The following is a 26,242-nucleotide window of genomic DNA, read 5'->3' on the forward strand; positions in this document are numbered from 1 at the left end:
GATAAACTTGTCTATGTAATTATAGACAATGGTCAGGAGGTCATGACAATCATTTACAAGCTAGACAGCGAAACTTCAAGATGATAATGACCATAGTGTCACACATGAAATAATTATACATTTCTAATTCCTGTACACGTCCACTTAGGTCATTCTTCAGGTCAGCTTCCCTGTCTTATGATTGGTCAGATCTTCTCTGGTACCTGTATAAAAAGTGATAGAGAAGATGAGTGTCAAACCAAGCTTCAGAGAGAAGATATTTCGCATTACAGTGAAGGAGAATTCTGAACAAGATGAATGAAAAAGTCTTCCTCCTGCTTCTGGGCTGTGTGACGGGGCTGGTGACCAGTCTACCTCTATCTGCACAAATACAGGTGAGATGATGAGCTGACATGAACAGTACAGGGGACAGGTCAAAACCATATTTAGGAATATGTTACTGACAGCTAGTAGTACAGTGTAAATCTAGCCAACATTTTCCCTCCTTTAGTTGTGGATAAAGTAGCAGGGGGTTAGGAATCCTGTTAAATTGTAACACAGTCACTTTCTTATTATTGAGTCCCGTGTAGGAAGATTTGACCATTGTCATGGCCATTGCCATTAGCACAGAAAGTGAGGGGAAATCCAAAATGTTATAGTTGGGAACAGAACAGGGAATACGGTAAAATCTTCCAATGACTGTTGTGGTTACATTTGTCTAAGAGAGGATTTGACCTCACTTTTAGGAGATTCCCAGTAGGGCTGAGGAGGGCTCTGCCGGGTGTGGAAGAGTTGGGGCCAAGACTTGTTATCTCTTATTATTGTATTTCATTTGAAATAAGATATTGATACAAAACTTTACTTTTCAGTACAATCTACTTGAAGTGAACAAAGATGGTAAGCTTTTTAACATTCTTATTTAAAAAAAGAAATCTGTTCTCTATAAGCTGTTTTGTTTATTGTGCTTTTTCCCCAGTTGATTAGTCCTTCTTTTTATAACATTCCTAATCCTAAATCATAATTTCCAAGTCAATAATTGCTTGTACTGCTCCATTGGCCCTAATCAGCCTGGGCAGATAATCCATAAAAAGATTTTTCTTTGTCCATCTAGATTTAGTCTCTAAGGAATATTATTCCACATTTTTTTTAACTCTTATGGTAAACATCCCTTACCTTAAAGAGACCCTTTCACCAATTTAAAACATTGAAGATAAAGCCATAGAAAAATCTCCCTCCCTTTTTCTGGGAGTGTCAAATTACTGTCTGTGCTGGCCCAGCATCTCTGCCCCTCCCCTCACCTCCCCACAGTATCTTTCATTTAGCTGCTGGGGAGGAGTGAAGAGGAATACTATAAAGTGTCACTTGAGTGAAAGCTCTGAGTCTGCAGGGGCTGATGACATCAGATCCAAGATGACCGCAATCAGCAACAGTTTGGAGCTTTTGGTTGTTTAGGGAGATTTTTAACAGTTAACCACTTACGGACCGCCGGAATATGCTGCTACTTTGAAGAGGAATACCGTTGTTATGGTAGCAGCTAGCTACCATAACCCCCAGTACCCTCTTTCAAGAGCAGGCGGTCCGCTTTCAGATAAAAGTGGTCTCTGTGACGGATTCGCCGCAAGATCACTTTTATCGGCGGAGGGAGAGGGCCCCCCGCTCTCTCTGGTGCCCTCTGCTGCTTACCGGAGCCGTCGGCAGCGGCGGAGGCAATCGGATGCTGTCCCTGGCTGGGTATGGAGACGGGTGAGGGGAAGATGGGCCGCCACCCAATCCTCATATCACTGCAGGGCGGAACCAACGTCAAAACGTCACTTCCGCCCAATGCTCTTAAAGGGACATTTTTTTATTTTAAATGACAGAAAATGTATTATATTTTTTGACTGCATTTTAGTCTAAATATGAGATCTGAGGTCTTTTTGACCCCAGATCTCATTTAAGAGGTCCTGTCATGCTTTTTGTCTATTACAAGGGATGTTTATATTCCTTGTATTAGGAATAAAAGTGACCCAAAGTAAAATAAATACGATTTTTTTTTTTTTTAAAGCACCCAGTCCCTCATGCGTAGAAGCTAGCACAAACGTGAGCAGCGCCCGCATATGAAAACGGTGTTTAACCCACACATGTGAGGTATCGCCCCAATCGTTAGAGTGAGAGCAATAATTCTAGCCCTAAACCTCCTCTGTAACTCATAAAATGCAACCTGTAGAGCTACTCTTTTTTATTAATATATAATTACATTTTTGTAAAATGGGTTCAATATTTACACAAAATTACGGCACTTTCACTTTTTTGGTTGCAATTATTTGACTAGATGTGTCTAAGGCCTATTTTGTATACACAGCCCCAAAAAGTGAAGATTCAGAAATACCAAAGGGGATCTTCGGCAAAATTATTCAAGCTAACAAAGGTAATTATTCTAAACCGGATTTTTTACTGCATTATGAGGGTGCTAAATCAAGGCAAGGGAATAGACAATGGGGTTGATTTACTAAAGTTGAAAATGCTAAATATGGTGTAGCTCTGCATTAAAACCAGCCTCCATGTTTTTTTTTTCTCAAAGCTTATTTAACCACTTCCATACAGGGCATTTTCACCCCCTTCCTGCCCAGACCAATTTTTAGTTTTCAGCGCTGTCGCACTTTCAATGACAATTGCGCGGTCGTGCCCTTTTTTCCCACAAATAGAGCTTTCTTTTGGTGGTATTTGATTACCTCTGCGGTTTTTATTTTTTGCGCTATAAACAAAAGAAGAGCGACAATTTTGAAAAAAAAACACTATCTTTTACTTTTTGATTTAATAAATATCATAATTTTTTTTAAAAAATTGTAAAATTGGTAAAGAAAAACGCAATAAGCGTATTTGATCAGTTTGCGCAAAAGTTCTAGCGTCTGCAAAATAGGGAATAGAATTATGGATTTTTTTTTTTTACTAGTAATGGCGGCGATCTGCGATATTTATTGTGACCGTGACATTGCGGCGGACATATCGGACACTTTTGACACATTTTTGGGACCATTCACATTTACACAGCGATTAGTGATATAAAACTGCACTGATACTGTGTAAATGTGACTGGCAGGGAAGGGGTTAACACTAGGGGGCGCAGAAGGGGTTAAATATGTTCCCAAAAGTGTGTTCTAACTGTAGGGGGAGGGGGACTCACAAGGGGAGGAGATCGATGTGTGTTCCTCTGTACTGGGAACACACATCAGTCTCCTCAGCGCTGACAGGACATGGATCTGTGTGTTTACGCACACAGATCCATGGTCCTGCCGTGATTGCGGGCAATCGCGGGTGCCCGGTGGACATCGCGGCCACCGGGCACGCGCACCGGGTCCCGAGCAATGTGGCGGGGGTGCGCGCCCCCTAGCGGCCGGAAAAGCAAGGACGTCATATGACGTCCAGTCTGAAAGACAAAAGGTTCCCGCCGACGTCATTTTACTATGACTCAGTAGGGAAGAGGTTAAACAAGCTAAAGTTAGAAGCGTATTGGCAACCATGCACAGCTGCACACGATTTTGCACTCTCTAGTTTTAGTAAATCAACCCCAAAAAGCAATTATAATGAATAGGTTATGGGTTTCAGGATCCTTTAAATCATGGACTAGCCAATAGCATACGCTCTTCTCTTATGCCCCGTACACACGATAATTTTTTGTGATGAAAAAAAATGTCATTTTTTATCATGAAAAAAAATGAAATTTTTCCAACTTCATCATTAAAAATGATGTTGCCCACACACCATCGTTTTTGAAAAATTATGAACAAAGTGACGGCACTCTAAAGGGGAAGTTCTATTCGCCTTGAGGCTGCTTTTAGCTGGTTACTTGTTAGTAAAAGACGATTTGTGCTTTTTTGTCTGTTACAGCGTGATGAATGTGCTTACTCCATTATGAATGGTAGTTTTACCTCCCGTCTCAAAACTTGCTTCTGGGCATGTGCGGGTTTAAAACGTCATTTTTGCCCACACACGAACATTTTTTATGACACAAAAAATGACATTTTAAAAAATGACATAAAAAATTCAAGCATGTTCGAATTTTTTTTTTGTCATTTTTCAGAAGACATAAAATGACATTTTGCCCACACACAATCATTTTAAATGACATTTTTTAAAATGTCATTTTATTTCATCACAAAAAGTGATCGTGTGTACAGGGCATTATGGTAATAGCTTTTCATGATTGCTGAATGATTCTTTAAAATCAGTATTCCATTTCTAAAAAAGGAGATTGCACTTTGCATGAGAATTTAGAAGAAAATCAGCATCAATATCTCTAGTAAAAGTGTGCATACTTTCTTTTGCAATTTCTATTTCTGGAGATACAATTAAAGCTGAACTCCAGGCCGATAGAAAATTTCAGAAATTGATGCAACTCTGTAGTCCTTACTGCATCATAATTGTACTCTTTTAAATGCAAGCGATGTAAGTACCTTAATTGGGGTAGGAGAAGTAGTACAAGGAGTATGTTAGCTGTACTGTAGTGAATGCTCCATTGTAATAGGAGGAGAGAGCAGAGTGACAGAGACATGAGATTATCAGACCTGTAATGTCTTGTACACACGATTGGATTTTCCGTCGGCATATGCTCCGACATATTTTTCAAACGGAATTCCGTTCCAGCTGTGTTGCATACACACTGTTACCAAATTCCGACAGTCAAGAAAGCGGTACAACACTACGATGAGTCGAGAAAAATTAAGTTCAATGCTTCCAAGCATGCGTCGACTTGATTCTAAGCATGCATGTTTTTTTCTCCGTCTGAGTTCCCTACAGACGAACGGAATTTCCAAAAATTATTTTTTTCTGTTGGAAAAAAAGAGAACATGCTCTCTTTCTAAATTCCAAAGGAAAAAAGTCAGATGGGGCACACACACAGTCAGAATATCCGATGAAAAAAATCCGTCTGACTTCCGATCGTGTGTACAAGGCATAAGTGTTACTTCACTGCAGCAGAGCAAAATCAGGTCTCCTTCCCTGCCAAACAGGGCTGTGCTGGGTCACGGAACTGAGTAAAGCTGGGCCTGTGGACTGCATGAAAAATATCTAAAAGAATGTTCCAGATGGACAAATCTTCTGCTGTGCCTATTTTATTCTTCTGTATATCCCAACACTGTACTGTACTACATATGATTAGATTCAGCTGCTGTTAGTTCTAAAATTGTTTGTCTGGAACCGTCCATTTTTTTTCAATCAAAGGATTTCAGGTGAGAGAAGACTGAGGCCTCGTATACACGACCGAGTTTCTCGGCAAAAACCAGCAAGAAACTTGCTGGGAGATATTTTTTTGCTGAGGAAACTGGTCGTGTGTACATTTTCGTCGAGGAAACTGTCGAGAAACTCGACGAGCCAAAAAGAGAGCATGTTCTCTATTTCCTTGACGGGAATGGAAAAAATTGGCTTGTCGAGTTCCTCGACAGCCTAACAAGGAACTCGACGTGCAAAACGATGTGTTTCGCCCGTCGAGTTCCTCGGTCGTGTGTACAAGGCCTGACAATGGCACTCATATAGCAAACTTCAGCCAGTTCACAATGCCTGGGAAGAATACGTTTTAGTATATTAACTGTAACCATTTTCTGTATTTTCAGATAGCAAAACACCCATGTATGGAGGAGATATTCTTGTACAGAATGAGCGCAGTGCTATGAACTGTCCTTCTTGCCTTTGGCCTAAAAGTGATAGTGGTAGTGTTCTTGTTCCCTACACCATAGATTCCCGCTACAGTGAGTTCCCTTTTTTTTTTTTCTTGTATTGAAGTATTTATTGCTATTTATTTGTAGAAACCCAACCTTCTATCTGTTTCTAGGTCCCAGTGACCTGAATAACATTGTGCTCGCCATGGCCGAGTTTGAGACATTGACTTGTGTGAGGTTTGTGCTTCGTACAACAGAAGACAGTTATCTTAACATCACACCTGATAATGGGTAAGGCTGTCTATTGTCCATTACAATTCTCTACATAAAGAGCATCTAAAACATAAACTCCTTAGACTTTACTGCACCTGTGCGTGACAGATTCTCTTTTTTATTTTCTCCAAAAAACAAACTATAGAACTGCTCTGTACATTTTCAAATATATGGGAAAGTCACAAGCCAACAACAAGGTTCTTCTTGGTTGTCTTTGTTTTCTGTGTACCTAGCAGAAACAGCACAGGGACTTTTATCCCAGTGCTGCTTACATTGAGTAGATGAATGGTAGTGACTGAAAGGGGGAGGGACTTGGTGTCAACAGACTCAAAGGATTCCAATGAATAAAATACATATTTTACAATCAAAATAAAACCAAATATGTGTGTTCAAACATGAGCAGTGGATCCAATGCTAGGAAGCCAGCACAACATTACTTAGCTTCCAAACTCCATACCTCTTATTAGAACTGGGCACATGCATAGGGCTACACCTGCCGATATGAGTTAAAAAGTTCAAAAGTTTAAGGCCCCGTACACACGAGAGGATCTATCCGCTGGGATTTATCCGCAGATCAGTTCCAGCGGATAGATCCTGTGGTGTGTACGGCCCAGCGGATATTTATCCGCGGATATTTTTCGGACCGATGGATTTCCAGCGGATAAAAATTTCTTAGCATCCTAAGAAATCTATCCGCTGGAATCCTGTCCAGCGGATTGATCCGGTGGTCTGTACAGACTCATCGGATCAATCCGTCCGATCCCCTCCCTCGCATGCGTCGTAATGATTCGACGCATGCATGAAAGTCTTTACCTTCCAGCGTCGCGCACGTCACCGCGTCATCATCGCGGCGCGGCCACGTCACCGCGGATGGATTACGCGGGGATTTCGATCTGATGGTTAGTACAACCATCAGATCAAAATCCGCCAGAGGATTTATCCGCGGGAACGGTCCGGAGGACCGTTTCCAGCGGATAATCCTCTTGTGTGTACGGGGCCTAACACAAACAGATATTTATTGTTTTCTTTCTGTAGCTCAGATTCGATCATTGTTTCTATTAAAACTGTTGTCTTTGGCTCTTAAATGGTATTAAAGCGTAACTCTTTTGAACTGAACATTTACATTTTCTAGCTGTTACTCATATCTTGGAAGAACTGGTGGAAGCCAGACAGTTTCATTGGATGAAGGCTGCGTCTACATGGAGATTATACAACATGAACTAGAACATGCCCTGGGCTTCCACCATGAGCATATGAGGAGTGACCGTGACATTTATGTGGACATCAATTACCAGTATATCCCTGAAGGTACTGCAGACATTTATACAAAGAGAATTTTATCGCTCATTTAAAAAAAAGAGACATTACCACTGCTTTGATCTTGTTACAGGACGCTGGGGAAATTTTGGTAAAGTGGACACTAATAACCTGGGCAGTCCATATGATTACGGTTCAGTGATGCATTATGATGCGTAAGTCATGACTTTAGTGCTAGCTGGCGAATTAATGATAAATGATAACATATTTTAATAGTAATATGTTAATTCATATCTCCATTTAACATATTCCAGTTATGCATTCAGCAACACTTCAAACAAACCCACAATCGTCCCCAAGCCTGACCCCAATGTGACTATTGGGCTGGCAGTTGGATTGAGCGTCTTGGATGTCACTAAAATTAACCGACTTTATCAATGCAGTAAGTTTCTTTACATTCCGTGTTACGTGTTAGAAGTTTGAAACATTAGAAATTATACTTAATAATTGTATTTTAAGTGGATTTCTACAGGTTGGAAAAACATTGTTTTGATAAAAAATAAAATGTGCACTTTTTTCTGGGCCCTACTATGGGTGTGCACAATATATAATGTACACATATGTGGTATCCCCAATGCATCTAAAATGCATTTTTGGTCATTTGTTGGTGGTGGGTCATGGTAATGATAACAAAGATACAGCTAAATTAAAAAATAAATATTTACTACCAAATAAAGGCTCGATTTGGCATGGTAAAATTTACCTTGATACACAACGTAGTTGCAAAGATATGTACCCTTTTAGTAACACATGCTAAAGTTGCAACGCTACATTTAGGCAATAAAGATTGCTTTTATCTTCGTCATAAAGGTGTTCATTTGATTTTAACCACTTCTCTCAGACTTATCTGTACATCCTCTGGTTAAAGTGGTGCTACCAGGGTCATGACTAACGCTGCGATCATGACCCTGGCGTTTTTTTTTTTTTTTTTTAACTAGCAATGCTGCATAATTTTAAAATTACAGAGCATCTAAATAGCCACTGAATCCGTTTTAAATGTGGCCCCTCCCCCTTACCCTCTGCCTTCTGCTATCTTCCCTTCCTTCCCTGGCTCTCCCGTTCCACCGAGACGCTTGGGAATGAAGCCGGAGGTCCGCTGGCTGGCTATAGGGATGAGGGAGGAACGAAAGTTCCCGATCGTCTCTATGGTCTAGGAAACCGGAAGTAATGCCAATTGTGTCACTTCCAGTTTCGATTCACATGCGCGTGAAAGCATCTGATCAAACCAATATCAATTTAATCAGATGCTTTTGAGGCCAGAGGAGAGATCTGGGGTCTAAAAAAACGAAGAAAGAGGTCCTGTCACTGCCCCAGCTATCACAAGGGATGTTGTCACTTGTGACAGCAATAAATTGATCAAAAATCAGTTTATGATTGATGTCCACCCATGCTCACGTGCAAGATCAAATGTGCACGTTGGTCCCACATACATATGTAAATGGAAAGAGCAGTAATACTAGCACGAGAATACAAGCACCAGACTTCCTGTCTAACTGTAAACTGGTAACCTGAAAATACTATTAAAGCACCGCCTATGGAAATTTTTAAGTACAGTATCGTAGATTGTCGCCAATTTCACGGGCGTGCCTAATTTAAAAGCATGACATGTTAAGTATGTATTTACTCGGTGTAACATCATCTTTTATATTTTACCAAAACAGTAGACATGTGCATTCGTGCGAAAGCATTTTCTTCCGAATTTCGGGAATTTTCGCATTCGTTTTAACAAACGATAACGAATATGCAGAATCCGAAAGCCGAAAGATCCGACATAAAAAATGCTTTATTTTAGTTTTGTTGCAACAACAGTTCGATACAGATAGAAAATTCAACATGGCGATGACAATAGCAATCAGCATCTATCGAACCTGCCGTCGAATGTGCCTAACCTAACTCTATTAATCCAAGATTATTCGACATAGAGAGAAAAGATTCGACATTATAGAGACATGAAGAATCGAGGAAGCTGCTAAAAACATACAATTGCTGTGAGCGGACATTTATGGTCAAATGCTCCTCCCATAGGCTATAGAAGAATTCATATGTTGGCTCACTAGTAATAATAATTAATAAATATAATTATTACTAGTCATACAACATTAGAATTCTACTATAGCTTGTGGGCGGAGCATTTGACCGGAAATGTACGACTGCGGCGTCATCCAGTTTAGGTGCTTCGTCAAATTATTTATAGAACATTCAACGGACGCCATAAGCCTTCAATTGACAGATTCAACCTTAATTAATTCATATTTTCGGACGAATGCATTTTTTTATGAAATTAAATAAATAAAAACAAATTTCGGGAGTAACTAAATAAATGTATTTTTTGGACGAAAACTAAACAAATATTGTGTGACATAAAAAATTGCAACTGACAATTTTTTTTTTCTCCAGAGCCTTTTCTTTCAGAAAATGTATAATGTTTGGGGATTGTAAGTAATTCTCTTGTAAAAATATACTAATTTTCACATGCATATGGAAGTGTCAGAATAGGCTTGGTCAAGTGATTAGGTTTTAAGTTTTAAGGGCCTGATCCTCAAAAGGGATACGCCTTCGTATCCCTGTTTCTATCTATGGAACTGATCCACAGAATCAGTTTCACATAGATAGGCAGAAGATCCGACATGTGTAAGGGACTTACACTGTCGGATCTTAGGATGCAGTACCGCAGCCGCCGCTGGGGGCATTTCTCGTCGAAATGCCGCTTCGGGTATGCAAATTAGCACTTACGGAGATCCACAAAGCTTTTACGCTTCGTTTTTTCTCCGTAAGTATTAGTTTGCTGTCGCAAAATTAGGGCTGCTTTTACAAGGCCTAAACTGTTTACACCTTGTAAAAGTAGACCCTTCTACCCCGCGTCGCTGTCATTTTTTTTTTTTTCCGCCGCAACTCGTTTTTTTTTTACGCCCGTCGCGATTCTCAAAACCCGGTGCAACGTAAAACCGCGCAAAGCACGCCGGGAAAATGACGTCGGGAGCATGTACGTCCGGCGCGGGAGCGCGCCTAATTTAAATGGGACTCGCCCCATTAAATTAGGAACACCTTGCGCCGGACGGATTTCAGTTACACCGCTCAAAATTTCTAGGTAAGTGCTTTGTGAATCGGGCACTTAGGTAGAGATTTTGCAGCGGTGTAACTTAAATAGGAAAAATTACGTTCCGCCGGGTTTTTGTGGATCAGGCCCTAAGTTCCAGCTGTTGTAATCTACCGTATATACTCGAGTATAAGCCGACCCGAATATGAGCCAAGGCACCCAATTTTACCACAAAAAACTGTGAAAACTTATTGACTTGAGTATAAGCCTAGGGTGTCCATCTGTGTGCCTCACTTTGCCTCACTGTGTCTATGTCCATGCCTCACTGTGTCTATGCCTCACTGTGCCCATGCCTCACTATGCCCATGCCTCACTGTGTCCATGACTAGACTGACGTTTAACATAGGAGTCTATGGAAGGGGTGCCCGGTTTGAAAAATCGGTGCTCCCCAGCAATGGGTTCCCCAGACAACAAACTTTGCACACTTATAGCGGAGAAATGGGGCTATATGTGTGCCAAGTTCCAGGTCCAGGAGACCTACGACCGGCCGGTACCGGTTTCCCAAAGTCCGGGAGATCAGGCGCAAGAAGGTGACTCGGGTATAAGCCGAGGGGGGCATTTTCAGCACAAAAAATTTGCTTAAAAACGTGGCTAATACTCGAGTATATATTGTATACGGTAATAAAAATGTAATACCCCCTGCCCTGTTTCCCACCATTTAATTATGAATAGTATTATTAGTCTATTTATCCAGTCAGTAAATACAATTTATATTCCTATTTCTTACTTCTCAGGTGTCTGTTCTACTTTGCTAAATAATGAGACAGGAATTTTCACTTCTAAAAACTATCCCTCTGCTTATCCCAATAATGTGGACTGGGTTTGGCTGATCAGGGTTCCGTCAGGGCAGGTAAGGAAACAGAAATGTAGACAGGTAAAATGCAACCCTAAATGTCTAGCAACCTAGCTGTGAAAATTAACTGCCATCTATAGATTGTTTTGTAGACCACCTGAATTTTTTTTCATTAATTAAAAAAAAAATGACTTGACTAGTATGCTGCAGAGCCAAGAAATAGGCCCAAATACATCATACTTTTGTACATTGAAATAAACATAAGACTACAGCATCTTGTTTTGTCATATTTTGCCATGAAGAAAGGTTTTTAGAGATACAGAGCCATAGCAGTGGTTTGACTTCATGGCTGGGTCAGAGGTATAGAGAAGGCCTTTTAAGATGTAAATGCCTCTGAACCTCATACTCTGTTTCAACCACCAATTGCTCCATATGTTGGAATAATACTTCCCTTCATTATGGCCCACTTTATAGTGTTCAGACTATCATTACCACTTCATGGCTGGGTTCCTATTTTGGCAACTCTGATGTGCTACATTTTTTTTACCCCACATCTGGTGGTGAGGTCATTGTAGGAAAGGGGATTTTAGTACAAACAAAATGGGTCTTGGATTTATTTGTGGCTCTGCTTCTTCTAAAAAAAAAATGTTACCAATAGTAATGGTTTTGCAATACCCACGGAAACAGGTTTCTTTGATATTTTCAATAAAGCATTTAACTAAAAACTTTTCTTAAAAGTTTCTTTCCCCCAAATATGTCTTGTTTAAGCTTATTTGTCGCATCGAAGATACTACAAGCTACAAATCAGGAGGGAGCAGAAGAGTTCTGTCAACTGGAAAATCAATGGCAAACGCACACATGTTTCAAGAGACATCTTAGCTAGAAATATCTATAGCTGTGAGATCTTTTAATAGAAATTAGAACCCTAACATTTCTTGTGTTTTTGTTTTTTTTCTGAAGGACTGTCTATGCATTTCCTCGGTTGTATTATATTGCAACTACATAAAAACTCAGTTTGTTGTTACAAATATGTGAAGTTTGGGGTTAGATAGATAAGATAATACATGTTCCTTGTGTCACTTTTTAGGCTTCACTAAATTTCAATAGGTTTAAGATCCAATCCACTCCAAACTGCAAATCTGACTACATGAGGATCTATGACGGTCCCTCTAAGAACTCTCCTGTGTTATTGGATAAAATGTGCGGCAGTAAAAACATCCCTCCAATCATCGCTTCCACAACCCAGATGCTGGTCCAGTTCGTCAGTGATGGGGCTGTTGCTGGGGTCGGCTTCCAAGCTACATATAGCTCAGGTATGCTGATTTAGTTTAATGGTAAAGAAAGTGTTCAGAGAAAGACATTGATCAATCATAAGAACAAAACACAACTGAGTCGGTATAGAAACCGCATCAGTGATATAGGACTTTATGGTGTGTCGTGTCAGGGGTAGGTGAGCCAATGATACCAGGTATAACATTTGTATAGAAAAATATCAAAATGTATTTAAATACATAAATGAAAAAAATTAGAATGCAATGATAAAATCATTGGTTGCCCTGTTACAGACGAGATGCACATGAAAGTTAGATGAGTTAGATGCTAGTCGCTGACATGTTTCGCAAAAGGGAGCGTCTTCTGGGCGCCGCATTCATCTACAATACATTCTCATCTGATAATATGTGAAACAAGAAAACAAATTAATCACATATAATGTTTAACGGGCATAGGATAAATTTATTCTTATATTAATACAAAGCAGTAAAAAGTAATAATAATAATAATAATAGATGCATGCTCACCAACAATTGTGGAATAACAAACCATGTCAGCGAAGACAAATGGGATGCAACAAGGGGGGGGGGGGGAGAGGAGATAGAAATGGTCACAAGGTGGAAGCTTGTCCGAGCTGCAGCTTAACCCCCTGCGGGAGTCAGAACCGCAAGGTTTATAGTGAAGTCGTTCCCCTGGTGATTTTGGCAGGTAGGTATAGCAAAGAAATCTATAAGAGTAACAATGGTGACAGCTAGTAAAGGTCATATGTGTATGAGTCTACGAAATCATACATATTAATGTATAAATGCATGGCAATAGTTTGCTAGTGTTAAATAGCATACCTATAAATACTGATCATAGTCACCATATAAATATATATAGAGATTCTCCCATTAATAATGCATAGCAAAGAAAAGAAAAAGCTGCATCAAAGCAAAAAGTTAGAAAAACAAATCTTACATACCTGCTATTGCACTTAAAACCACCTAGATAATCATAGGGGCAGGTAATAGACACAGATTTTTGGGGAGACCAGTCCCCTAGGGGGCTTTGATAGATAGGTCAGTATGTTGGAGGTAGTCCCAGAACCTGTATAATTCATATAGTTATGACTGCTGTCTTAAAAACAGAAATGATAATACTGCATTTAATAAACCTGTATATGTGGGGCTGGTCAGCACAGAAGTGTGGATCCTGGATATATAATGCTCTTGAAAATGCCGGCTGTCACTTAATCAGCAATGATGTATACTTATAATAGCATTTCCCAATTATTAAAGAGGGGGTAGGAGGGAAAAAACGCTTGGCCAAATAAGGAGGAGTTTCCTAAACAATAAAATAATATAAAGTAGTATGAATAGCACAGGACAGCAGAGCAAGGCAATTAATCCAGGCTCCAAATCACACTTCAAGAAGTCCAGTGCTCAGGCGCCACATAGAGAGGATAAAAGAGAAGAAAAGACAGGTCCTGGTTCCTACCTTGGTGAGTGTAAGCTTTAGGAGTCCTCCCCTGGATGTCTGTATGTCTCTGTATCCCCGGCGTGTTTGAACCACGCTGGTGGTTAAATGACCAGGGCGACCCGGAAGTGAAGGGTCACAATGACCCCTGACATCACTTCCATCGGATCCAGACTGGCCAGCGTATTGTGCAGATGGGCCAAAAACGGCCACACTGCACATGCACTGCGATCTATATGGATGGGAAAACCCATCCTCAGCAGCAGGATCAACAACTTCACTGCCTGGAAAGCTGACGCTCTGACAGCGCCACCTAGTGGTTCCCCACCCAAATTGCTGGATCCACACATGTCTGCCGACAAGGAATGAAAGTACACATTTGGTATTCTACATAGAAAATATATAAAGTATAACGTAGTGATATAATACATGGCAGTGTGCATCATCAAGTCATCCATTATTAAATATAAACAGCGATTCAATGAATGCACCAGTCCTCCAGAGGGAGGATTATCAATTTAGACAGATTAACATAAAACCTGATAGACTGTCACTTTACCAATTTGCAGATAAAAATATACCAGAAAATATACCAGAAAATAGCCACTAGATGGCAGATGTGGGCTTGGATTCATACTGATTCTGAATGTAAAAATAAAAATAACAATAAATATAAAAATCAGTCATTAATCCTGCAGACATTTCCATAACTCATCTATAAAAATAGTTTAAAGGATAAAGCTGAATTTAAGCCTGGCGTATAGGTGGCTCTTTGATTGAAAATCCAGCGGGTTTCCTGCTGTAATATTTCCTTGTCAAAATTACCTCCTCTCGGAGCTGTGGTGGCTCAACGCGATTGGCACTGCGCTGACAAGCCATTCACCTCTGCAGCTAGGGGTTCGGATCCTGGTCTCGGCTACATGTGAATTGAGTTTGGTGGTCTCAGCCCGGCTCCCGGTGGGTGTGCTATGCGAGGTAAGCCTGTGCTTAGTACGCCCACCCCCCTCCCACAAAAACCACCACACTTACACGCACTCGAAATTGGGTTAACATCACGCACTTTGACCACGCGGTCTCTAAAAAGAGAGGTGAAGGACTAACGGGGCTGGTTGAGCGCGCTAATCCTCTCACTCCCTTATAGGGAGTCCCTCTGCCCCGTTGGGCTTCAAAGCGGAGCAGGTAGGGCAGGCTGTGTGGGAGGACCCCCTCACACACCTGCCATTGCCACCCGGGGCATGGAGAAAGGTGGCAGATTGCCTCTGGGGGAGGCCTGCCTACTCCCAACTCCTGCAGTCCGGCTCCTCTCTCGAGTACACGCACAAAATACACTTAAAAAAAAAAAAAAAATTACCTCCTCTTTCTGAGGGAGAGATAACCTCTAACACAAAAAATGAAATCACAGCACGGTCAAAACTGTGTTGCAATCCTACATGATTACAGATCGGTGTATATAATAGGCCTGCTTCCAAATAGTACAGATGGTCCTGAATACGTTTGGCGAATGGTCTTTTTGTCTTACCTATGTAGAACGCACCACAGGTACAGGTTGCTAAATACACAACCCCCACCGTGGTGCAGTCCACATAGGTCTTCGATTTATGGTAGCCTCCCCTTGGCAGGGGGCAACCCCTCCCCTCTTTTACCCAGGGACATCGATCACATTGACCGCATCTGAAGGTCCCTTTCTGTTCCACTGTATTGGCAGATATTGTGCCTACACTTAGGTGGCTATGTACTAAGTTGTCTCTGATGGATCTTGGTCGTCTGTAGACGATTTCTGGTTGTGTTGCCACATATTTCGAGACCACAGGGTCTTCCGCAAGGAAATGCCAATTATTGGCTATAATCCGGCGAAAGACATCTTGATTGTCACTGAACGTAGTGATGTACTTAGTTGTGGAATTGGTTTCCTTTCTTTTAGACTCAAAAATTAAAGTTTCTCTGGTTTTCAATTTAGCCCTCTGATAGGCTTGTCTCAATACCTTCTTGCTATAGCCTCTCAAAAGCAATCTCTGATAAAGAGCTTTTGATTCTATCTCAAAGTCTGCCTCTTTGGTACAATTTCTCCTGATCCTTAAATATTGTCCGAAAGGAATACTTCTTACCAGCGGGCGGGGATGGGCACTTGAGTAGTGCAAGATTGTATTCCCTGCCGTTTCTTTCCGATAGAGATTACTATGTATGAGACCATTCGGATCAATAATTAGCTTCAGATCTAAAAAGGGAATACTCGTGGGGCTTGATTGAATCGTAAATTTCAAGTTAAAGCTGTTATGAGAGATGTATTGCATAAAGTTTGCTAATTGATCGGCTGAGCCCGCCCAGACGACTAGGACATCGTCGATGTACCTCCGCCACAAAAGGATGTGGCAGAGGTACATTGCGGCGCCGTCATCTGCGAACAGCTCCCTTTCCCACCCCCCCAGGTACAGGTTGGCATACGATGGGGCACACAAAGTCCCCATCGCAACCCCCTATACCTGGAGGTAAGTGGAGCCATTAAAGAGAAACGCATTTGTGGTAAGAATGTGTTCCAGTAATGACGTGACAAATCTACAGAGTTTCCAGTTGTGTCTGTCCTGCTCTTGTAGGAAACTTGCAATAATTTCAACACCTTTGGAGTGAGGGATACTAGAGTATAAAGCCTCTATATCAATGGCTGCTAGGATAGTACCAGCTGGGACATTCATACCCTCAACAGTTTTTAAAAGATCCAATGTGTCTTTAAGGTAAGAGGGCAAGCCCATAACATGTGGGCGGAGCTGGCAGTCTATGTATTTACTTGCCGTTTCTGTGTGGCAACCGATGCCAGACACAATTGGTCGTCCAGGTGGATTTTTGATGTTTTTATGTACCTTGGGCATAGAGTAAAAGGTAGGGGTAACTGGCCATTTCACATTAGGATATTCGAAAAGATCATTGTCTATTAATGAGTGCTCAAAAGCATCTGCTAGAATAGATTGGTATTGATTTCTAAATTCTACTATGCTTTCATTTGGGATCTGCCTGTACCATTCACTATTGTCAAGGATTTTGTTACACATGGCAACGTAGTTGCACTTGTCCATTACAACCACGTTGCCACCTTTGTCCGATGGTTTTACTACGATTTCATTGTTCTTAGCTATTTTATGGAGAGCTTCCTGATGTTCTATTGATAGGTTTGATTTCCTGCTTGCTTTAGAAAAAGGGAAATTCTCGATCTGCTTTTTAGTCTGTTTGAGGAACGCCCAAATAGCGGGGCTAGTTTGAAGGTTTGGGAATTTTTCAGACTTCGCCCTAAATGTATTAGGTTCGACAGTCTTATCAGTTAATTGTTCATTCTCCTCTGTTGTCATCAGGGTCCCCCGTTCTCTCGTTCTCATCCAATAATTGTATGAGAATTTTGAGTGCTCTAAAGTCTTGTACTTTGTACATATCCTCCTCTCGGCCAATTATTTTTCCTCGGTCATTATCAAAGATAAACTTATAAGTTAAATTCCGAGCGAACAAATGCAGATCTTTTGCTAGTGTAAATTTGTCAATTGGCTGAGCGGGACAGAAACTTAGTCCTAATCGTAGGACTTCCGTTTCAGAATTTGATAGGTTGTAAGATTATAGGTTGATGACATCTAAGCCTACTACTTCAGAGGGTGATTGGGCATTTATTGTTTGATCATAAAAGTGTCTATTTTCCCCATTTTCATTTGAGATATTGGGGTTAGGGCTGTATGGATAGTTCCCAAAGGGATCGGACCAGGGTTCATTTTGGTCTGAGAGTTTTTAGGGGTGGCTCCTAGTTCTCTAGGTGGGGGTCCTTCCCCGGTTTCATTAGGTTCTGTAAACATAGTCAGAGATTGAGTTCCCACCACCAGGTCACCTTGAGTGTCCTTACAGACTTCAGAAGTGTTGTTACCCCCCTGACATGTCTGAGATTGAGTTCCCACCACCAGGACTGGTGCAGTCTTGTCTGTTTTGGAAACCAACCATAAAAACCTTTTCAAATATTGATCAATCATAGTTACAGAGCCAAGGAGGGACCGGTGACACAACAGTTTGATGTCCTCTAACCTCTGTTTGCAACCTTTGAGGTAACCCATGAAGCCGATTACATAAATATAAAATCAGAATTACCATTCACACTATAAAGTTGTTGATAGATTGTTCAATGTGTATATTTGTATACATTAGGAGTGTTAACACTTACCTCTTTGGCTTATTTTGGATCACATACTGTAAAAATGAATCTCCTTTGCTGTATATGCCTGCTCTCTGCCCTACTGCAAAACCAAGAGGTTGGCAAATTCCCATGGATTTCTATGAGGTTGACAATGTCACCCAAATTTCTCCAGGGTAGATTGCAGGAACCAGACTCTCTTTTCCCAGCCAGCACTGCATGGATTAAATGTTTGCTTACTTAGGGCAGTTTGGAATAAAATAAGTACAAAAACTTACCCTGGTAGTCAGTACTCTTCTATTCTCCCCAATGTCCTGGTATGTGGGTGAGCACTCAACATGTTAACGTACAATCATGACTGATGATCCTGTGTTATATTTGATGACATCTGAGAGCCTGTAGCAAAAGGAAGCAGCTTCAAGGACCAGTAGTACAGCATTGAAGAAGTCTATGGGAGGGCGAAATAAGGTAAGCATTTTAACTTAATTATCACCTTGTAGACTAAAGAAACATCAAACCCAAGCAGTGCAGTGGGGGGAGAGCAAGGTGGATACAGCAGCCTGAATTTGTGTTTTGTACTTACATCATTTAGGACAAAATAATAGGTTTGTATGGTAGCCCACCCACCTCAACTACAGTAAGTTATTATCACCACACTCCTCTTTTCTCACAAGTTCCCTGTGAAATGCTTCTGGCAGATCATATGACTCTCTCCCCTTCCTGCCCTGAAGCAGCTTTTGGTGCCTGAGTGGCCGATCTCTAGGTCTGCGTCCTGCTATGAGGGTTGGAGAATGGGGTCCTAGCCTAAGACCAACCTGGAACTCCAAAAGGGAGGATGAACTATGTATATACAGTATACACATAAACATAAAATGATGCTATACATCATTATAAATCTCCTTGCTTTATTGACTATATCTATATTCTCACAGTTCAGTGTGGAGGAACCTTCTTTAACTCTCAAGGCAACTTTACATCTCCGGGATACCCAGATCACTACAATCCAGACATAAATTGTAACTTCACCATCACAGCTCCTGTTGGATATAAGGTAAAACAAGATACCTCAATGACTTTCCCTAATTATTGTACTTTAAAGTGTCAAACAAGCCAAATGTTATGGAAGACAGACACATTACAATCTGAATGTATAACCCCCTTCAAATTCACCAGTGTTCACCAGGGCCTGCCTGAAATAATTGAAACTAAATGTATTGTTTAGGGTATTACACTGTTAGCAAATCTAAAAATCTGGAAAAAAAATTGCATGGCGTCACAGAGACACTCTGCCCTAAGTGTAATGGTGGCCCAGATAACCTAATCCACATGTTGTGGGAATGCCCCAAACTCCATCAATACTGAAAAGTAGTTCTAACTATTATAAACAGGGTTATACAAGTAACCTTGGCAGAAGATCCAGGCTTGTATCCATTAAATAGTTAAATAGTTACATACTTAGTCGAGTTAGTTGAGAAAAGACATAAGTCCATCTAGTTCAACCATAAAAATAAATAAATACAAAATTATATCATACAATCCCATATACACAATCCTATACCCACAGTTGATCCAGAGGAAGGGGGAAAACCCCAGCAAAGCATGATCCAATTTGCTACAGGATGGGGAAAAATGTCCTGCCTGATCCTCTGAGAAGCAATCGGATTTTCCCTGAATCAACTTTACCTATTAATATTAGTACCCAGTTATATATTATGTACATTTAGAAAAGAATCCAGGCCTTTCTTAAAGCAATCTACTGAGCTGGCCAGAGCCACCTCTGGAGGGAGTCTGTTCAACATTTTCACAACTCTTACTGTGAAGAAATAGTTCCATATTTGGAGGTGAAATCTCTTTTCTCCTAGGTGTAAATAGTGCCCATTGTCCTCTGTGATGACCGTAAAGTGAATAACTCAACACCAATTTCACTATATGGACCCCTTATATATTTGTACATGTTAATCATATTCCCCCGTAATCTCATCTTCTCAAGAGAGAATAAGTTCAGTTCCTCTAATCTTTCCTCATAACTGAGCTCCTCCATGCCTCTTATCAGTTTGGTTGCCCTTCTCTGCACTTTCTCCAGTTCACCAATATCCTTTTTGAGTATGATAGAGGAGACTGCCTTACCAGAGGACACATACATTCCTATCATCAGGGTACTATTTTAGGCTCATAAACAAATTGCCCAGAAATGGTTGTCCCCAAAAACTCCAACTTTGGAGGAATTGAACACTGAAACTAACAACACCCTATCTAGAGAGAAACTAATCTTTCAACACAGACACTGCCCTATGAAATTTGAAAGGTTATGGGACATGTAGCTCGCTATCCCAGGCTTGGCCCCAACATTACTCATTCTACATCGATTATTTTCATGAGCGGGAGAGAACTGATTAGCATGCCTTGCTTATCATGGAAACAGTAAACTGTGTACCCCCAAAGGCTTGATCATTCATGAGATCCTCATTTGTTGTTTGCAATAATCACACAAGTCATGTGGCATGGTAAATGTGATACTTTATTGTCCCAAAAGTTAAAATACATATTGTACACTGTTGGAATTGTGTTACACAACAGTTTTTATGATAGAGTATGTACAGGTCTTGAAAATATGAAATACACATACAGTATCTCACAAAAGTGACTACACCCCTCACATTTTTGTAAATATATTTGTAGCATCCTCTACCTTAGGTAGGTAGGTACTAGAGTAGTGTGTTTTTGTTACAGCCAGTGCAGGTAAATTTAGACAGGCCTAGCTGTGAGCTATGCCTGTTTGTTTTTGATCTGAGGGCTGGGGAGTTGTTTAGTGTAGCAGCAGGTGACTAACATGTACTTTATCTCTCTGGCGCCTCCTTTATTTCCAGAGGGTTCTGGAAAAGAGGCAGGGCAGAGAGCAAGAGTGACATGGAGTGTATCTGGAAGCCCTGACCAATCCCCAACTAGGATTAGCAGGGGCCAGGCCTCCTATACTCATGGTCAGCCTGCTAGAGGAGGAGTTGTCGGGTAGAAGAACTGAATGATGGAGTGTTAGACTGTTGTGGCCCTTGAGGGAACCCCCTTTCTGGGGAGGTGAATTTGGGTCTTGAGCTCGGGACCTGGGAGGGAGCCTCTCTCTACACGGTCATTGAAAGATGTCCTGGAACAGGAGCAGGAGGAGGACAGTTGGGAGCACTGCCGGGCAAGTCATTCAGGAGGGATCCGAGCCGGGCTTGGTGAGTGAGAAGCACAGTGAAAAGCTCTGGGAGAGACATGCCTGGATTGGATGTGAAGCCAGAGAGAGAGACTGTGGTGTTGTTGAAGTCAAGTTGCTGCAGCCAGGAGGGTTGGCAGGATTGGCACTGGACTTGCTGGAATCAGTAATCCACCAAGTATCAGTTAGCACAACTATTATTTTCATCTAAAATGGTTGTTACCACAGAAAGGACTGCAGACCCCCACCTGCAAATGGCTACTAGGAAAATGTTAGGACTTATTCAGAGTAAGGCGTAACAATGTGCTAATGGTGACAGGAATCTAGAATTGGACAGTAGAGGAAAGCAAGTGATCTCAAGTAGTGTGCTGGTGGAAATGTGAAGTAGGATTGATTGTCAATTTAGATTGAACTACCTTAATTTCAACTAAGAAAGATTCATCATTTGGGCATCCCATGTCCCTTTTCCCATCCACGTTTAATCCCCTAATAAAAACAACAAAAACAAGTAAAACGCTGTTCATTGACTGGAGAAAGTGTGCCTGAAATGGATGTTTGACCAAGCAGGGTGATGTGTGGAGCTGAAACACGCAGCGACCCCACGGGGTCACCACTGCATTTTGTTATATTTTTTCATGTGACAACACTGAAGAAATCACACTTTGCTAGAATGTAAAGTAGTGAGTGTACAGCTTGTATAACAGTGTCAATTTGCTGTCCCCTCAAAATAACTAAAAACACAGGCCTAGATTCACGTACGGCCTTTCCACGTTGCGCGGGCGTAGCGTATTTACGCTATGCCACCACAACTTAGAGAGACAAGTGCTGTATTCACAAAGCAGTTGCGTCCTAAGTTACGGCGGCGTAGCATAAATTGGCCCGGCATAAGCGCGCGTAATTCAAAGTAGGCTGGTAGGGGGCGTGTTGTATTTAAATGAGGCTTGACCCCATGTAGATGCATGGCCAAACGAACGGCGCATGCGCGCGCATGCTCAGTATCATGTCGTATTTACTCCCAAAGAAACGTCGGCTTAATGCCTGTGACGTGAACGTAACTTACGCATAGCCCTATTCGCGTACCGTTTACAGAAACGACGTAAAAAGATATGCTTGTTCAGACGTCCATACTTTGCATGGGCTGCGCCACCTAGAGACCAGCTTTATCTTTATGCCGGCGTATATCTTACGTAAACGGCGTAACTAATTGCGACGGGCGTACGTACATTCGTGAATCGACGTATCTTGCTCATTTACATATTCAACGCGGAAATCAAGGAAGCGCCACCTAGCGGCCAGTGTAATTATTGCAACCCAAGATACGACGGCGTAGGAGACTTACGCGGCTCGTATCTTGGCCAAATCTATGCGGAACTGATTCTATGAATCAGGCGCATAGATACGACTGCGGCCATTAGGACTTACGACGGCGTATCTGGAGATACGCCGTCGTAAGTCTTTGTGAATCTGGGCCACAGGCATTAATGTCTAAACCACTGGCAACAAAAGTGAGTACACCCCTAATTGAAAATGTCCAAATTGGGCCCAATTAGCCATTTTTGATCCCCGGTGTCATGTGACTCGTTAGTGTTACAAGGTCTCAGGTGTGAATGGGGAGCAGGTGTGTAAATTTGGTATTATCGCTCTCACTCTGTCATACTGGTCACTGGAAGTTCAACATGGCACCTCATGGCAAAGATCTTTCTGAGGATCTGAAAAAACAAATGGTTACTCTACATAAAGATGGCCTAGGCTATAAGAAAATTGCCAAGACCCTGAAACATATTGAATAATAAGCAACAATATACTCACTTGCTTTTATACCATAACAAATTATGTGTTTGTTTATTGCATGAACACACCACTGTAATGTTAGTCATAATTTTATTTATTTTTCAGATTTCTCTGACCATAAGTGACTTCCATTTAGAGTATTCTGGATTATGTGAATACGACTATCTAAAACTCTTCATGGATGGTAAACAAACAGGTCCTTTCTGTGGGGATCGCACCATCCCTGTGTTTAACTCCAAAGGCAATTCTATGGTTCTCGAGTTCCACAGTGATGATTCTACCGTGGCAAAGGGCTTCCAAGTCTCTTACACCTTCTGTGAGTAACTCAGTTCTATCTGCTTATATCTAATAACAGAAATGGACGTTATAAGATAATAGAAGTATCATTTTTTTAAAATAATATTTATCTTGAATTATATTGCCTTGATAGTTTTACACTACCAAAAGTATTGTGATGCCTGCCTTTACGCGCAGATGAATTTTAATGTCATCCCAGTCTTAGTCCGTGAGTTGGCCCACCCTTTGCAGCTATAAAAGCTTCAACTCTTCTGGGAAGGCTGTCCACAAGGTTTAGGAGGGTGTCTATGGGAATGTTTGAACATTCCTCCAGAAGCGCATTTGTGAGGGATAGCCCCTTTCTGTTCCAACATGGTGCGTACCAGTGCATAAACAGGGCCCATAAAGACATAGATGAGCAAGTTTGGTCTGGAGGAACTTAACTGGCCTGCACAGAGTCTTAACCCCAACTCAATAGAACACCTTTGGGATGAATTAGAGTGACTGTGAGCCAGGCCTTCTTATCCACATCAGTGCCTGACCTCAAAAATGCACTTCTGGAAGAATGGTCAAACATTCCCATAGACACACTCCTAGGCCTTGTAGACAGCCTTCCCAGAAGAGTTGAAGCTGTTATAGCTGCAAATGGTGGGCCAACTCAATATTGATCCCTACTAACTAAGACTGGGATGCCATTAAAAATCGTGTGCATGTCAAGGCAGGGGTCCCAATACCTTTGGTAATATAATGTACCGTATATACCCACATATGATAAGCTTACTATTGTATTAGGTCGGCCACAGTGTTGCCAACCTACCCGATTGAAATTTACTGGCATGACACCCGAAATTTATTGGAGCAGCCACGTTTTTACTGCCATTTCACAAAAGTTACTAAATTACATTTTTAGGTGCAAATTTCAGTATTTAGGCTACAAACAAATACGCTAAGCCAATAGCATTGTGATTTGAGGTAGATATTAAGGTCAAAAACATATTTTTGTTATTTTCGATATAATAAGGGCAAATTATTTAGTCACATCACCCCCTGCCTCCATCCCCCTCTGCCACTAACACCCCCTGCCTTCACCCCCCTCTACGGTGCCACAATCTCCCTCTGCCTCCAATCTCCCCCAGGCCCCCTGCCTCCATCGTGCCCTGCCTCCATCCCCCTCTGCCGTGCCACCAACATCCCCTGCCTCCAATCACCCCCTGCCACTAACACCCCCACCTCCAAACTCCCCCTGCCTCCATCCCCCTCTGCGGTGCCACCGCAGCCACCATCACCCCCTCCCTCCAATGACCCCTTGCCTCCAATCTCAATGCGCAGTTCCAAGCCGGACCCATCTCGGCTATTTTTACTGGCACATTCCCACAACCACAGACATTTACGAAAGGGAGAAAAAAGTGCCCTTTTTTACGAACTGTCCATAAAAATACAGACGGTTGGCAACACTGGTCGGCCACACACGGTGCAAATTTCTTTCCTGCAACCACGGGTTGACAGGGGAATCAGCAATTGTCTTTTCCTGGTGGGGGGCCCTACCGGGAGAAAAACATTCAGCCTGCCCATTAATGGTTTAAATCTTGGTCGGTACAGCAAGAACTGTTTATGGCTGGCATAAGTATGTGGTACAGTTTTAGAAATCTTGTATGTTTTAATCATGTTTAACTATATGTTTAACAATGTGTACATAAGGGGGAGACATGTTTGCCCATCACAGTTGTAGATTGTACTTCCAGGTTTCTTATGCTACACAGTCAGTGTGATTGACCGCTGCTCTCTAACCTTGCAGGTCTATGGTCAGGGCTGACTACATGAAAACTACTGACTGTTAATAAGGTTGCCTGTGCTTATAGTTATTTATTATAATCATGAGCAAAAAATAATAATAATGCTCATTTCTTTCAACCTTCCTAATAAAATAAAAAAATCATATTGCATAAAAAATGTAATATTGTTTTTAATAGCAGGATCTCAGGTTACACACACAGCTGAATGATCTTCCATTATAGTTTACAAGTGCAGAACTGGTGCTAGGCTTTCCTATTAGAGAATCCAGCAAGCAGAGAACACACTGATAATTAAAAACAGCATACAGTATAATAAATGTATATATGTAAAATAAAGATTTCATACAATTCAAATAATAACAATATAAAAGAAATTGAAATGCAATTCACCAAAACCCATTATAGTCCACATTTAAGCAGACATGATATTCACTTGACCTCTAGTGAAATTAAAATCTGTTAATGAATTACAGCGTATCAAAAAAAAGACCAACAAGCAAGCAAAGATAACAACGCAATGTGCAAATAATCATCATTTTACTCTTTTTTTTATTTTTAGTAGATATATTTAAAAGTTTACTTATGGGCAGATACCTGTTGAGTATGCATCATTGATACAGAATATATTCATGTAAATCTATTTGGTTTCCTTTTGTTATCGATCAATGAGAAAGCATAAAACAAAAAGGTCTAGGTATTATTTAAATATGGTTTTAATATTTCCAGAAATTAACCTCTCTTTGATTACAGTTAAATAGATGAGCAACAGATGGGACAACGAGAACATCTACCGGTTCTGGAAGAAAGCCAACATCACTACAGGACACAATGTGAATTTGAAGGAGCACGAATATAAAAGTTCATACATTTTTAAATGCCTATATAATGGTTAAATGCACATCGGTTCATGTTAGTGTTTACAATCACATTTAAGAATAAAAAAAATAAAAAAAATCATAATTGTTTTATAAATTGATACCTATTGATTGGTATCTTGATTAGCTCGGTTAGGATCAGGGGAGCTAATTTTGGCATCCTATGGTGTCAGTTTGATTAAATTGATTCCATAGTAATAATTGTTATTTCTTTATGTTCTCCTTTCCTACTCATTATTTTGAGGGAGTGGTTGGCCATTTCTTTTGTGCTATATATGACAGTCTGATCTGATGTTACCATATCCTTATTAAAAATAAAATATATTAAGGCATTAA

At 41.0% G+C, this 26,242-nt stretch overlaps 1 protein-coding gene and 1 long non-coding RNA gene across 2 annotated transcripts; one reads left to right on the forward strand and one right to left on the reverse strand.

Moving 5' to 3' along the window:
• LOC120920545 lies at positions 1 to 13,375 on the reverse strand. The gene is made up of 3 exons (XR_005744736.1): positions 13,329 to 13,375; positions 12,892 to 13,091; positions 1 to 203 (listed from the first exon to the last, which is right to left on the reverse strand). It is a non-coding gene; the product is annotated as an uncharacterized LOC120920545 (long non-coding RNA).
• On the forward strand, positions 5,588 to 26,242 carry LOC120920543 (embryonic protein UVS.2-like). The gene is made up of 10 exons (XM_040332682.1): positions 5,588 to 5,702; positions 5,786 to 5,903; positions 7,018 to 7,193; positions 7,276 to 7,357; positions 7,457 to 7,584; positions 11,034 to 11,149; positions 12,180 to 12,405; positions 18,911 to 19,029; positions 23,068 to 23,278; positions 25,782 to 26,242. Exons 1-10 carry the CDS (start codon positions 5,624 to 5,626, stop codon positions 25,787 to 25,789), a joined length of 1,263 nt encoding a protein of 420 aa, XP_040188616.1. The 5' UTR covers positions 5,588 to 5,623; the 3' UTR covers positions 25,790 to 26,242.

Source organism: Rana temporaria, chromosome 13 (assembly GCF_905171775.1).
Source record: "Rana temporaria chromosome 13, aRanTem1.1, whole genome shotgun sequence".
In the NCBI taxonomy this organism is placed as follows: domain Eukaryota; kingdom Metazoa; phylum Chordata; class Amphibia; order Anura; family Ranidae; genus Rana; species Rana temporaria.